Here is a 15,951-nt window from a genome sequence, read left to right as displayed (position 1 = left end):
ATCAGATTTGGTTAAGACATACGATCCAGATTTTAAACATATCATGTGATCAAGAAACCAAATCAGATTTCAATCAATAGCATGTGATCAAGGCAATTTCTATTTCTAATAGGATTTAATCATGCGATTTCAATTTCCTACGTCTAATCGATTTTTAATCAATTATCATATGAATAATTTCAATCTAATCATGAAATTTTATCCCTAGGTTTCATATGATCAAATTCTGGAATTCTAATTTAAATTTATTAAGTTTTAAATTTTCAGGAAATTCTAATAAACATGCGATCAGATTTTAGGTTAAATTTCAAATCCTAATTCTAATAGGATTTAGACACAATAACATATAATTATTCTTAGTCTAATTATGCAACATCAAACGTGTATTTATACATGAAAAATATCAAGTTATACAAGCATAAAATCGGCCAAGACAAAAACCCTAATAACTTTGTAACAACCTTGTAACAACCTTCCTATTTTTTTTTGTTTTAAGGGTTCTAGGTTTTAGCATGCAATTTCAGTTTTATGTTTATGTTTCGATTTCTAACATTAAAACATGTAATTTCTATTAGAGATCAGATCAAACAATTAGGTTTTATCAATCCTATCATGTGATTTGCAAAATCAGATTTTAAACCTAAACATGCGATTTAATTTTCTATGTCTAGCATGCGATTTTGATTTTAATGTTTAGCATATGATTTGCAAACCTAAAACATGAAATTTCTATTAACAAACAGATCATATAATCAAGTTTTAATAATCCTAGCATGTGATTAGGTGGTCAAACAAATCAAATTTCAATTAAGCATGTGATTTGCAATTTTATGCCTAGCATGCGATTTCCAATTTTTTTAAAAAATGCAATCAGATTTTCTTATGCAAACAATCAGATTTTAAAGCTTTAAACAGCATGTGAAAACAAGTTTTAGAAAGTTTTCATCAAGGGGGTTTTAATTTTAAAGCTATGCGATTTTTAGGTTTAAGCAAATTAGGTTTTAGATGTTTAGGAATTGGTTTTTCAAGCATACCAAGTATGCGATCTGATTATTGACATAATCAGATCTGAAAATATAGTTTTAGGTATATGATTCAAGTTTTAGAATTATTAGAATCATATTAGATAGTATAGGTTTATACAATTTTCGGTTTTAAGCATGACATTTGATTTTCATGTCATGCGATATTAGGTTTAGATTAGTTCTTAGGTTTAAAACTTATGACCATGTTTTACTAAGTTTTAAACATATACTATATGATTTATAAGGATATAAATCGAATTATGTATTCATAGTTGGTTAGGTTTTGATTTCTATGATCACATATTAAGGTATATGCGATCGGTTTTCTCTTGTATGGTTCGAGTTTAATTACATTAAACTCGACCTCTAAGTAGTTTTAAAGTTTGAGATAGTTTACCTATAAACTCCTTTTGATCTGAATGGAAAAGAGAGTTTGATCGCACGGGCAGCAACTCCTCTCGGCTTAAACTCCTTGTTGATATTAGATTTTAATTCCCTCGGCTCATGAAACAACACGAGGAGCATTAGATAACATGAACGCCAACAAGATAACATGAATCAACTAAGGTATGATAAACTTATCTTGCACAGGAGTTGAGTTCGGCTAGAAAATCCTTGTTGGAATCGGATTTGGTTTCCAAATCAAATCGGTGCGCACTGTATCTGTGCGTGAGGGCGCATCGGTGGTCAGATCGACAAGCGGTTTGCACTGACGGATTCGTCTCGGCGAGGGCTTCGATTTGATACCTTGATCGTTTTCTGGGTCCTCACGGTTTGAGAGAACGGCCTCTTTGAAGTTCCGAGGCAGATTCCTTTGCGTTTAGGGTTTGATGATTTTCGGCTGAGTTGAAGAATATTTCGTGGGGGCTTAGGGCTAGAGGCTATCGTGCTGATAACGTGTTATAAAAATAAGGGGAAAGTCTATATCTTTATTAGACAATAAGGAGCCCTTTATATAGGGAATTACATAAGTATGAAACCCTAATACAATATGGGCTAGAAAATACAAAAACATAAGAATATGGGCCTTCGAATATGGGCTTCCACCAGACCTTGGTTTATAACAAGCAAAACTTTTTCTTATGTATTTTAGGCAAAAACCCTACATCTTCTTTTTATAGGCTGTAGAATCTGTAAATGAAAAAATAATATCTATAATATCAAATAAATTATATATGTTATAAAAGTAATAGATGATGGACTGACGGTCCTTCCTGCGAGAATCTCATGCCTTGTACTATCCCATTCCCCTCCGCCACCTCCATCATATGTGAAAGACCTTCCGTGCACAGTACGAAAAAAAACGGTGATAGAGGGTCTCTTTGTCTAATTCCTCTCAGTGGCTTAATCAAATCGAAGGGTTGGTCATTAAAGAGAACCGAGAAAGAGACAGAGGTTACACACATCATTATCCATGTGCTCCATCGTTCATGAAAGCCCATTGCTCTCAGCAGGGAGTAAAGGTAACTCCGTTCTACTCTGTCATACGCCTTCGACATATCCGTCTTCACTGCTATGAACTCTTCTGTTACCGACGGGTGCACCTTTAAAGCATGTACTGCCTCATGTGCAATCACTATGTTATCCGATATCAATCTATCGCTAACAAAAGCAGATTGATTGACTGATACAATGTCTTGAAGAAACGGTTAGAGCCTATGAACCAGTATCTTGGATACAGTCTTATATAGCACCGAGCAGAGACTTATAGGTCTCAGATCCGTCATAATCTCCGGGTCGCTAGTCTTCGGAAGAAGGCACAGATAGGTGAAATTCCAATCAGCTGGAAGCTGTCCCGTCATAAAGACTTCTTGTATCTCCTTTGTGACATCCTCCCCAATAGTATCCCAATACTTTTGGAAGAATAAACCTGTCATGCCATCGGGGCCCGGGGTGCTTTCGGGATTGATGGAGAAAATGGCTACCTTGACTTCTTCTTTCGAAATGTCCTTAGTGAGCACTTCATTCATTCTGCCTGTCACTTTAGGTATCATGCTTTGGAAAACCGAATCGTATGATCTTGGGCTTGAGGACGCAAAGAGCTTCCTAAAGTACTCTAGGGCTACTTCAGCTTTAGCCGCATCCGACCATTGTTCATTACCCTGTTCATCCTTCAGTTTGGTGATGTGTTTCCTGGATCTACTCGATTTGACAGAGGAGTGGAAGAACTTGGAGTTTATGTCTCCCAATAGGAGCCATTTATCTTTACTCTTTTGTCTCCAGAAAACCTCTTCTTCCTTGTAAGCTTGAATCAACTCCATCATAGTGTTTCTAACCGCAAAAGCACACGGGTATGACCTCGACTGTAGCTATTCTAGCTTGTCTTGTAGTATGTTGATTTTGTCCTTTGCGTTGAAACTCCTCCTCTTCTTCCAACGACTCAGAACCTTTCTACAGTTACGAATCTTTTCTGAAATTCTCCCCTGCCTGTTGCTTCTCTTCCAAGACATCTTTACTTCCTTTTTCACATCAGCATGAAAAAGGCTTCTCTTATCAAAACAGAACCGTCCTCTGAACACATCATTTGAAGCCCTCAACCTTACAAAGACAGGCCGATGATCAGACCCTCGTTTCACCAAAAAACTTTGATTAGCCCCAGGGAATAACTTACTCCATTCATTGTTTGCAAAACATCTATCCAGACAACACCGAATGTATTTCTTCCACCTAGTGCCTCCCCAAGTGAACCTGTCACCTCTGCTGCTTAGTTCTTCCATTCCACAGATTTTAAGCATCTCTGCAAAGGGTTTGAAAGATGACTCAGGTCTCCAAGGTCCACCACTTTTTTCCTGATTTCTTAAAATCTCGTTAAAATCTCCAATCAAACTCCACGGTTCTTTCCTGTTAACCCCTACACGATTAAGCCTTTCCCAAACAACACTTCTTCCATCATTTGCCGGCTCACCATAAACACAAGTTAAGAAAAAGGTGAACTCCCCGAAATGAACCAGGTAATCGATCATGTTTTTATCTGCGTTTTTCACTTCTAAAATGACATTCTTCTTCCATAGAAGAGCCAAGCCACCACTAAGACCAATTGGGTTTATAGTATATACACGATCGTAACCCAACCATTCTTGAAAATCTACTACAACATTCCTACAATTTTTTGTTTCCATTAAAAATAAAATGTCCGGAAAATGGTATTGACGCATTTCCCGTAGACGTTGAACTGTCAAGCCTTGAAGCCGCCCCAAGCCTTGGCAGGTCCAGCTCATAATGCTCATTGGGGATTGGGCGATCCCTCACTTGGGATCACCTGAAGGCTGCTCTCCTTTGATTTTGACCTTCCTTCCTCTCCCTGGTCTTCATTCTTTCTCTTCTTGTTTCCCATAGTTTGCTTTCCTTCTCTCTGAGCCGTGTAAGCTGCCATAACCTCGTTGGTGGCTCCTCCTTTTCTAGGTTTCCTTGCTGATTTTGAAGGTCTTTTGCGGGTGTTGTTTCTTTTCTTTACTATTCCGGATACACCAGGTCCTGAGGTTCCTGGCTTAAACACTGTTGAATAGTTTGTAAAGAAAGCAACTACATTGTTTCCACTGCTCTCCGCATCTGCCCCTCCTAACGAGCTTCGGACTGGAGTAGAGTTTGATTTGAAGGCATCAGCCATTAGCTTCTTTGGTTTGAAGATGCTTAGCTGTTTCTTTTGATCATCTACCTTCTGACTGTAATCAAAGACCAATCCTTTGCCTCTGTTAAGGTCCTTGGTTATTTCTGGTGCCTCTTCCAGTCGTAAGCATGTTCTCTGAACCTCTGGATCCTTCTCAGCCTCTTTGACTGATTAAATCACTTTATCGATCTTAATTGCCAAATCTTCTCCGGTATTAGCCACCAGATATCTCCTCATCTCTTGCAAAACATCTTATGCTATTTTTGGTCTTCCATTTAATGGGTTTATCCCTACTTGCGACTCAAGCAAAACCCCAAAGAGAGGATCATGTTCCTGCAAAACCTGTTTCTTCAAAGCAAGTTCTTCCTGGACTCTGCTTCTCCTCAGTTGCGCCTCTTCTTGTCTTTGACATACTAGGATGGGGCACACTGGTTTCTCATGGTTCAATCTCTGGTACTGATAACACCTTTTCTGAACCTTTTCATAACTGAACCGAATAACCATGGACTTCCCCCCCACCAAGGTCTATCACCTTAGACGTTCTCAAGGGGTTAGCTACATTGAACCTCACCAAAACTCTGATGTAGTCTTTAGTTATCGGCTTCGTTGGATCAAAAGCTACCACTTTAACTTTCCCAACAATGTCTCCCAGGGCTTCTAACGCCACCGTTGTGTAATAGTTTACGGGTATGTTCCTCATCTGAACCCATAGAGGGATGAATTGCAGGTAGTCCTCTGGCAGATTCTCGACCCACCTCTCCAACACAATCACCCACTCATTGAACGTCTGAACACCCTTCTCTAACACGTTCATCAGATCGTGTTCATTCTTAAAGATAAACTGAAAGCGTTCCTGTGACAGAGCAATACCCCTCACCCTTCCTTCCTTTTGCCATTTCCTTGGCATCTGAATAATCAAACGGGCCATGGGTTGACACTCAGGGTTGAGCACTCTCCCCATTAGACTAGTTCATTCTCCTCCGCTGAGCTGACTCCAGGCAAGTCAGGCATCTTGAAGGGCACTTCTTCTTCCTCCAAACTTAAAGCCATCATGGCTCTATCCATTGCAACCAACATCTCTTAAAAGCTTCTCTTAAATCTCAGAATCGAAATCCTCCAACTCTCAACCACTTTTGTCTTTAAAGTTTTTTTAGAACAGTAAGAACAAACAGATAAGGTTATCTCTAAAGTGAGCAACTTATGACCTTAAACCAAGGTAAACTCGTGCTTTAAAAAAGAAAACGTGTTTTAACCAACAAAGTACACTGCCCAATGAAAACCTCCTTAAAACCCCTTGGATAAAACACTAAAGCCCACTAGGGATTGCCGAGAGAAACCTCTCACTAAAACCTCTTACTAGACGCTAAACTTTTTCATTCTCTCTCCTAATTTTAATTTTTTTTCTTTTTCTTTAAATGCTAAAAACTCCTCTTAATACTACCATTGGAAGTGCTCTAACGATCTCGAACTTATATAAATAACTACTAAATTATAAAGGTTTCTTCATTCAACTTTCAAATAGTAAAACATACAAAAAGACAAAAAAACACACAAACATAAACCCCCCGGAAAACATGTTTCATTTCTTTTTCTCACATTCCATAGCACACACAAAATCAAGAGTTAATCTTCCTGCAATTCTTCCTGATCTCATCACTCGAACCTGTCAAGGGAGAGAGATTCCCCATCTTGATCATTGATTCTGCGAACTGCTCGAAGAACTCTTCCTGATCCTCTGCATATGTCTTCACAAGCTCGCTAGATTCCTCGTTGCTAGAGAATAAGACCTGGTCAGAATTCAAAAGTCCCATGTTCTCGATCAAGTTCTTGAAGTAGCTGTTATCAAACTTTCCGGCACTGTTGATGTCAAGCTCCGACAGGTTTTGGTCTCCACCTGATGGCGGACACCTCTGGCGCAAGTTAGTAGCATAGGACTGCTCTAAGGTTATGTCGGGACTTCCATTTCCGGACTGGTTGTAAAGTCTTTGTCTGAAACTCGTGCATCTTGAGAAGCCGATGGTGTGACTCCCTGAAAATAAGTAATAAATGTTTTAGATTTTAATGTTAACTTGAGAAGCACGTAAATTAAACATGACCATGTCTTTTCCTTGTGTGTAAAGTAAGCTTACCAGACAGGGCAACAAGGTCGGTGAGATCGAGACCTTGATTATTAAACCTCGAGAGAATTGTGTTGAAAGTGTTGTTGGGTGCAGGAATGTTGTTGTTTGAGCTACTCAAGCTTGCACTTCTCGAATCTCTTCTTCCCAAAGGAACCATCCAGGTTGGTCCACCAGTCTGCGCTCAAATCAAAACCAAATTAGAGCCTGACAACACAAGAAAGAAGTAAAGAGAGAAAAAACAAACCGACTTACAAGAACAGAGGAGTCCCTAGCAGCTAGGGTTAACAAGTCAGCACAAGAAACAGTTCCAGGGCATTCATTCTCCAATGCAGCTTTGATCTGGTCAACAACATCAAACCCGCGAGCCGAGTTGCTATTAGGGTTAGAGCCTTTCTCAGTAACTATACTTCCACTGCTGTCTAGAAGCAACGAGCCATCACAGCCCTACAACAGATACAATGATAATTTTTTACATTAATCGTTAGCTTGTCGTGCAAGTAACTTTCTAAAAGAAACTATCGAGTACCTGAACAAAACAGTCGTGGAAATGAAGCCTCATGAGAGAAGCAGCCATACGAGCCTCTTTTGCAACAGCTTGAGCTACAACTGACCTCACGATCTCCTCGGCTTTAGGGCATGAGCTTCTATAGAAACCTGGGAAAAGATTCCCTTCACCGCCGCCATAGTTACTCTCGTCGTCGCAGATGCAGAGAGTAAGAGAACAAGCGAGAGAGAAAAGAACTAGAAAGGTTCTCGTTGTTGCCATCGTCTATTTCAACTCGAGCAAGAAGATTAAGTGAGTTGACTTTGTCGTGATAAGAGATATGGAGGAGAAGAAGAAGAATCCAATGTATTTATAGTAGGCAAGAGAGTTCGTGGAAATGTTAAGTGTCATGGAGATTGTCACATCCCGGTTCTATCAAACCGGAATGGTTTTGTTTTTCTTGATTATTAACTTGATTTAGACCAAAGCCCATTAGCTTTTATCTTTCTTTTCTGGCCCGTGTAGTAAACCCTAGGGGTTCCTCTTCTTTTCCTATAAAAAGGAGCCTCCTCATTCTCTTCTCTCCCATTAGAAATCAGAGCGAAGCCTTGCAGAGTTCCAGAGAGATCTGAAAACCCTAGCCGTCAAGGTTTCTCTTTTCTTCTCTCTCCTTCTCTCTCGCCTGCGTCTCTCTCTCTCTCTCTCCTTGGTGTTCGCCGTTTGCTGAAGGCTGGAGCCAAGCCGTTGGAGATCCCCGATGAACCGATCCAATTCTATGTCCAGATCTCTCCTTGTCTTCTTTCTAAATCTGGTCACTGGTGAAGTAAGGAACCCTAGTTCTCGTTTGCTCCATCTCTTTGTTTTCTTTTATCTTGGATCTCTCATCTCGGATTCTTTGGTGGTAGCACCAATTCTTTTTGTTGTAGATCTGGTTCGTGGAAAGCAATAAGCTTCGGATCTGGTTCTACTCTCTTTTCCATTCTCAGATCTAAGGCCAAGGTGAGGGCTTGTTGCAATCTCTATCTCCTTCTATCATTATCTCATCATGGTAGAAGTGTCTAGGTTGATCATTCATCCATACTTGTTACTTTCTATGGATCTATTAAAATAAATAAATATTCATATGATATATATATATATCTTGATGCTTGATGTGTGAAAGACATAGATCTACTGCTAAGGTTGTTAAAATATGGTTGAATGATGTTTGAGGATTGAATGTGATGATTGTATTGATTGGGGTTATTATTATAAGAGGATGATATCTTTATAATTGGGAGATGTAAATGAGTAAGAGAAAGGCTTTAAGGCCTATGTGTGCCGGTGTAACGTGGTGGAATGACATATATGTATGTCTCGGGCGTTACATCGTTTCTTGTTGGGTCATGTGGCAATCGTTTGAGTTGGCATGATTCATCGCCGGAGCGGGCATGCGGCGTGCCTGTAAATGAAGTAACGTAGAAGCGTGATGTCGTGGAGACAACGTGGAACGTATGAACATGGTGGCGGATCAAGCGAGAACCAATGTCGGTAACTTGATTGCGTGAAGGCGTGAGACAGCGTGATGTCGTGGAGACAACGCAACATGAAAGTTCTCGCGCGACAACATGAGGAACGCAGGTACCGATTTAGGTGGCGTGGTCTCATTGTTGGCACCGCCGGGGTTTATCCTCGTTTCTTGTTGATTGCTTTTGCCTTACTGGATGTTTAAGTTAGATACTTATGCTATGTTGTGTGATGATTATTGGTGATTGATTTCGGGGCTCCAAGAGCTTTCCTCACTGAGCTTTTGTCGAAATGCTCACCCCTCCTTCTTCCCTTTTCATTTCAGGTTCGGCTCATATTGGTGGGTTTTTGTTAAAGACGTCCTGGGATCCTAAAGATACATTGTTTCAGCCTTGTGACTGGAGACAAGTGTCATGATATCGCCGACCATTTCAGCTATGCTGGGTCGGGGCGTCACAAGTGGTATCAGAGCCCAGGAAAGACTCTCTAGTCCTAACCTAGAGGGTCAGTCTCGACTCAAACCAATATGAATTGAACAAGTTCCTAATCTCTTACTTAATGGTTGAGTTTTCCCCTTGCTCCGTTCGGAACTCGGGGCGAATTCCCAGTTAAGTGGGGTAGAGTTGTCACATCCCGGTTCTCTCAAACCGGAATGGTTTTGTTTCTTGATTATTAACTTGATTTAGACCAAAGCCCATTAGCTTTTATCCTTCTTTTCTGGCCCGTGTAGTAAACCATATGGGTTCCTCTTCTTTTCCTATAAAAAGGAGCCTCCTCATTCTCTTCTTTCCCATTAGAAATCAGAGCGAAGCCTTGCAGAGTTCCAGAGAGATCTGAAAACCCTAGCCGTCAAGGTTTCTCTTTTCTTCTCTCTCCTTCTCTCTCGCCTGCGTCTCTCTCTCTCTCCTTGGTGTTCGCCGTTTGCTGAAGGCTGGAGCCAAGCCGTTGGAGATCCCCGATGAACCGATCCAATTCTATGTCCAGATCTCTCCTTGTCTTCTTTCTAAATCTGGTCACTGGTGAGGTAAGGAACCCTAGTTCTCGTTTGCTCCATCTCTTTGTTCTCTTTTATCTTGGATCTCTCATCCCGGATTCTTTGGTGCTAGCCCCAATTCTTTTTGTTGTAGATCTGGTTCGTGGAAAGCCATAAGCTTCGGATCTGGTTCTACTCTCTTTTCCATTCTCAGATCTAAGGCCAAGGTGAGGGCTTGTTGCAATCTCTATCTCCTTCTATCATTATCTCATCATGGTAGAAGTGTCTAGGCTGATCATTGATTCCTACTTGTTACTTTCTATAGATCTATTAAAATAAATAAATATTCATATGATATATATATATCTTGATGCTTGATGTGTGAAAGACATAGATCTACTGCTAAGGTTGTTAAAATATGGTTGAATGATGTTTGAGGATTGAATGTGATGATTGTATTGATTGGGGTTATTATTATAAGAGGATGATATCTTTATAATTGGGAGATGTAAATGAGTAAGAGAAAGGCTTTAAGGCCTATGTGTGCCGGTGTAACGTGGTGGAATGACATATATGTATGTCTCGGGCGTTACATCGTTTTTTGTTGGGTCATGTGGCAATCGTTTGAGTTGGCATGATTCATCGCCGGAGCGGACATGCGGCGTGCCTGTAAATGAAGTAACGTAGAAGCGTGATGTCGTGGAGACAACGTGGAACGTATGAACATGGTGGCGGATCAAGCGAGAACCAATGTCGGTAACTTGATTGCGTGAAGGCGTGAGACAGCGTGATGTCGTGGAGACAACGCAACATGAAAGTTCTCGCGCGACAACATGAGGAACGCGGGTACCGATTTAGGTGGCGTGGTCTCATTGTTGGCACCGCCGGGGTTTATCCTCGTTTCTTGTTGATTGCTTTTGCCTTACTGGATGTTTAAGTTAGATACTTATGCTATGTTGTGTGATGATTATTGGTGATTGATTTCGGGGCTCCTAGAGCTTTCTTCACTGAGCTTTTGTCGAAATGCTCACCCCTCCTTCTTCCCTTTTCATTTCAGGTTCGGCTCATATTGGTGGGTTTTTGTCAAAGACATCCTGGGATCCTAAAGACACATTGTTTCGGCCTTGTGGCTGGAGACAAGTGTCATAATATCGCCGACCATTTCAGCTATGCTGGGTCGGGGCGTCACAGAGATGGAGAGAAAGAAGCAAAAGGCAACAGAGTTGGTAGCTTAATTGGTGATAGTTAATTAATCGAGCGAGTTAAAAATGAAATATTTTGAAAAGTGATTTGAATGTGAGGAGGAGACTAAATCTTGGGTTTGGTATCCAAATGTTCTAATCTTACATGACTAGTCTGACTATTTCACCACCCTTTTTGGTCATTACTAGTTTTTAATTGTTACTTTTTTGAAGAAAAGTTCAATAATATTTTTTTCTTTTACAAAGTTAAAACCAATGATAGGTACAAAAAGTTGAATTGAACCAAAAAAAGGTACAAAAAGTTGGAAGTAGTAACTAAATAGAGCAAGATTATGGGCATTATCACCAACGAAACATAACTTATGATGGTCACTCTTTTTTTTTTTACTTAACAGAAAAAAAAATCAAATTAGTATGAAGCTAAATAAAATAACTAAGTTTCAATTCTGAAAAAAATGATATCCACTAAGATCCAGTCCTGAACAAATACTTATGAAATTTAATACTTACGAAACATATGAATGGATCTCTGATTTTTCTAAATTTTTATGGCATATTCTCTATAATTGTTATCATGAGGAAACATATAAAGAAATTGCCCTAATATTTTCACTAGTTTTTAAATGTATTATAATTGTTTTTAGATAAAGTATAAACAATTTGATGTTTTCTAGGTATCTTTAGCCTTCTGATATTGTATTTTGTGTTGGATCCCAACTATCTCAGGTTTTTACAGTCCGTTTCAATACAATTATTTTTTGCACATTTAAAGAAAAACAAAGACGATAATTACTTGGAGTAAAATGAAATGTAGGTTGTTTTTTGCTTTTTAGTTTCAAAAAAAAAAATGAAATGTAGGCAAAAATTTCGAGCACCATCTTTGAAAGTAAATCTTAAACACGTTTCTAGTTTTCTTTTTCACTTTGATGATTACGTGACAAAGCACGCGGCAAATCTTAAACGCGTTTTCAAAAAAAAAAAAAATTGACAATACAATTATTGTTTTACCAAATCGTGATTTAAGGTCTCACAAGTCTTCTTTTCTATTATAAACAAGTCGTGATAGAATATGAACAGTCCGTAACTGCTCTATTGACCAAAAAAAAAACAAGTTTTGGTGTCTCGTTCAATTTCCGGATTCACTAGTAGAGAGAGTTTTTCGGGGAAGATATTACCGTCTGAGTTCGCCGCTTCGAGTTGGTACAGCAGATACCCCATCGTATGTATGGACGAGTATTATTGCCGCGAGGAAGCTTTTACTTCTAGGCATCAGAAGCAAAGTGCATTTAGGGTATGAAATTAATGTGTGGGGGAATCCTTGAATCCCTTTGACCCCAGCTAGACCGGCTCATGCCAGGGCCCCAGTAGTAAACCCAAAGATGACCGTAAGCACTCTTATCAATCTTGTTTCAAAGGAGTGGGATGTTAGTTTGCTGGAACAATATGTAGCTCAAGAGGATATTCCGATGATTCTGAGTTTGGCCATAAGCCCTAACCATCGACGAGATACTGTTTGCTGGAGTCACACAAAGAACGGACAATATACTGTTAAGTCAGGATATTGGGTTGCTACAAACTTGATGAGAAAAGAGGAGGAAATAGAAGTTCTACAACCCAGCATTACAAAACTTCAAGCCTTTGCTTGGAAGGTGAATGCGCCACAAAAGATATGTCATCTTATATGGCAACTAATATCAGGACAGGTAGCAGTAACAAGGAATTTGGTACGTCGAAATATGCACTGTGATAACTATTGCCCAAGACGTGGAACGCTAGAAGAGACCGTTACTCATGCTATCTTTGAGTGTCCACCTGCCTTACAAGCATGGGAGCTATCAGTAACACCGTCGAGCTCTCAAATCTTCCCCGTATCAAGTATTTATGCTAACATGGACTATCTTTTCTGGAGAAAGAATAATATTCTGGAGCCAGAAGATGATAGAGATCCCTATCGTTGGATAATTTGGTACATCTGTAAAGCTAGGAATGATAAGTTGTTTAGAGGCATAGACATGGACCCTTTGGAACTAGTCAGGTATGCAGAGAGTGAGTGCCAAGCTTGGTACAATGCGCGAGACTCTGTGCCGATTCCGACACAGGTACAAACTACTGAAGAAACACAAGCCTTAAGCTTGTGTAATATTTGTATGGTGGATGGATCATGGACCTCTACAGCTCAGTTTAGTGGGATGGGATGGGTTTGGAAGGATACCATGGGTAAGATTCAACTCATGGGGTCAAGAAACCTGAGGAGGAGGCAAATTGCTTTACATTCGGAACTTGAAGCGCTACAGTGGGCAATGGAGAGTATGTTACAACACTCGATCTGTCAGAGGTTTGAGACAGACTGCAAGGATCTGATTGCAATGATAGAACAACCACAAGCTTGGCCCAACTTCTCAACTGAAACAATTCAAACTCTTCGGTTGTGTTTTTCACACTTCAAGATCAGCTACTTTCCAAGGACGCAAAATGAATTTGCAGATTCATTAGCTAGGAATGCACGCTCTTTTCATAGACCCTTATGTTTTATTAATTGTTCTATCCCGGTCTGGCTTCCCAGACCACCTCAAGCTTGAGTAATAGAATAGCCGTTTGCTGCAAAAAAAAAAAAATGACAAAACAAAAGCAAGTAATATCCCTCAAAATTTCGTATGTTTATTGACTTCTAGATAAAAGCAAGAGGGACTTTTTCCCTTTCCTATAATAAGACATGGATATCCAGGTAAAAAGCAATGAGGGTGATTGGTTAGGCTTTATCTCCCTAATTTAGTTTTACTTATTATTAAATCACTAAATTGTATCAATCATGTTGTACCTTTACTTTTGAAAATTAAAGTCTACATCAAGTTTTTATTTAGTTTTACCAATCATGCTTTAGCTTTATTTTTAAAGCTACATAAAAAAAAATAAAGCAATGTTATGAAAATAAGGGGAAATTCTATATCTTTATTAGACAATAAGGAGCCCTTTATATAGAGAATTACATAAGTATGAAACCTTAATACAATATGGGCTAGGAAATACAAAGACATAAGAATATGAGTCTTCGAATATGGGCTTCCATCAGACCTTGGCTTATAACACTCCCCTTGGAAGACCATCTCCGAAGTGGTTTGTAATACGCTTTGGATGTTACCTCATTAAAACCTTAACAGGAAAACTCAATGGGATAAAACCATGGTGAAGGAAAAAGAGTACAACACGTATTACTCCCCCTGTTGAGTACATCTCTGGATGTCAGTAACGCCTTAGTAATTAGATCCACCAAATCCTCGCTTGAGTGAACTTGGACGGACAAACAACCTGTATCACCAAAATAATTTACCCTTCTTCGGGTTGGTTAGTATCAAATGGACCCAAGTCTTTAGTTCCTTGTAGGTAACAAAAATATGTATAATCCCGTTCTAGTGCCTTTGGGTCGAACATGAGCTATATCTAGCTAATAGATTACGGCAAATTATTTATCTAGCCTTGTATGGCTCGCCATCAAAAATTTATGGCACTTAGACATGGCATTTCGGGACCAAAGATCTCCTCATTTTCTTAATTAGGGCCGAAATTATCTTTTCTAAACTGAGGAACCATATAATTATGGGACTTGTCAATTCGTAAGCTTAGTCCATATCAAACTTCTTGAGCATGTTATCTATGTATGTCATTTGATGCATAAGGATTTTCTTTTCAAGGTGCTCAATGTATAATCCAATATATAATCTTGTTTTTCCAAAACCTTTCATGTTGAATTCGAATTCTTTTTTGATGTATTCTATCTTTTGAAAATTTCTCCAGAGGTTCCTAGGATATTCAAGTCGTTCACATAAAGATATTCAATATTGTTCTCAAGAACTTGATGTGTTCGGTAGTTCGATACCCTCTGGAACTTTCACATAAATTTCGTTATCCAATGGACCGTATAGATATGTATTTTATTTGCCAGACTTATAAGGAATCAGAATGTCGTTGCATCCACTTCATAGGAGTATGTCTCCTTTATAATTGATTCCAGGTTTTTGTGAGAACATTATGCAATTTCGCCATTCTTATTATGTTTTCTCACCAAAGACTTACTTATGTCCAACTGGTTTGACTACATCTCTTCTCTTAAGAGATTTCATATACCACGTCTTATAGCATTATAAATTTGCTTAATGAATTTCTCTGAGTAATTTCTCTGAGTGCACTCTATGATAGACGTTGGTTTCATGATCCTCGCTTTTGTCAAGCGCTTTTGTATTCAAATATTATATCATCATCGACGTTGATATTATTTTACCGGTTCCATTTATAATCCAGACATGACGTAATGCATTTATATCTTATTATTTTCAGGTACCTGATCTTTATTCATGGTCATGTCTAAGGTTTCCTTTGGACAACCTTAATTTCGGATCTGACATTTCAATTTTATGCTCTTCTCATTTTCGAGTAATATATGTATGGAACCGTCTTATATTAACTAAGTTCAATATCAATTTTATTAGAGCATAGCCCGCTGGTATATTTCAGTTTGGGTCATCAAAAATGTCTGGCAATTGACTTGTTTAAGTTCTCAGAATGATTCATTCTTCGGACTCTTATGTTATATTCATATTTGAGGATCATTATTCATTCTCGAAATCGTTTACTAGCTTATTATTTCTCTCCCTGATGTTGGATATACGGATTTATCTATTCCATGGCTTAGCCTTAATCATATCTCTCGTGGCCTTATGTATTCTTATGGAGATTTATATCCAACGTATACACTTAATTCAATTTCAGATACCATCCTATAACTTTGTGGTGGAGCAACTTATTTAAGTTCTCTATATGGGAACATTAATTCTTGACCCTTTATCAAATTCATGAGAGAGTCTCTATTTGTTCTTTGGCATTATGCAAACAAATTTTGCTGCAACTTATAAGGATTCATAAATCCATCGGTATCACCAACTACTCTTGCAAACTTATTGCAGATTTTGACAAGGATATGTACAACCATATATCGTCACATATGATGGATCATCAGTCCATCCGTGGGTGATCAAGCCC

The 15,951-nt window shown here is 39.0% G+C and overlaps 2 protein-coding genes across 2 annotated transcripts; both read right to left on the bottom strand.

Moving 5' to 3' along the window:
• Positions 1-4,248: 4,248 nt before the first annotated feature.
• LOC106369168 lies at positions 4,249-5,593 on the bottom strand. The gene is made up of 2 exons (XM_013809272.1): positions 5,134-5,593; positions 4,249-4,799 (listed from the first exon to the last, which is right to left on the bottom strand). Exons 1-2 carry the CDS (start codon positions 5,591-5,593, stop codon positions 4,249-4,251), a joined length of 1,011 nt encoding a protein of 336 aa, XP_013664726.1.
• Positions 5,594-6,115: 522 nt separating this feature from the next.
• Positions 6,116-8,033, bottom strand: LOC106381647 (peroxidase 15). Its single transcript, XM_013821582.3, has 4 exons — positions 7,279-8,033; positions 7,005-7,196; positions 6,762-6,927; positions 6,116-6,661 (listed from the first exon to the last, which is right to left on the bottom strand). Exons 1-4 carry the CDS (start codon positions 7,516-7,518, stop codon positions 6,249-6,251), a joined length of 1,011 nt encoding a protein of 336 aa, XP_013677036.2. The 5' UTR covers positions 7,519-8,033; the 3' UTR covers positions 6,116-6,248.
• Between the last annotated feature and the right edge of the window lie 7,918 nt (positions 8,034-15,951).

Source organism: Brassica napus, chromosome C7 (assembly GCF_020379485.1).
Source record: "Brassica napus cultivar Da-Ae chromosome C7, Da-Ae, whole genome shotgun sequence".
Lineage (NCBI taxonomy): Eukaryota > Viridiplantae > Streptophyta > Magnoliopsida > Brassicales > Brassicaceae > Brassica > Brassica napus.
This window is presented reverse-complemented; position numbering and strand designations above follow the sequence as displayed.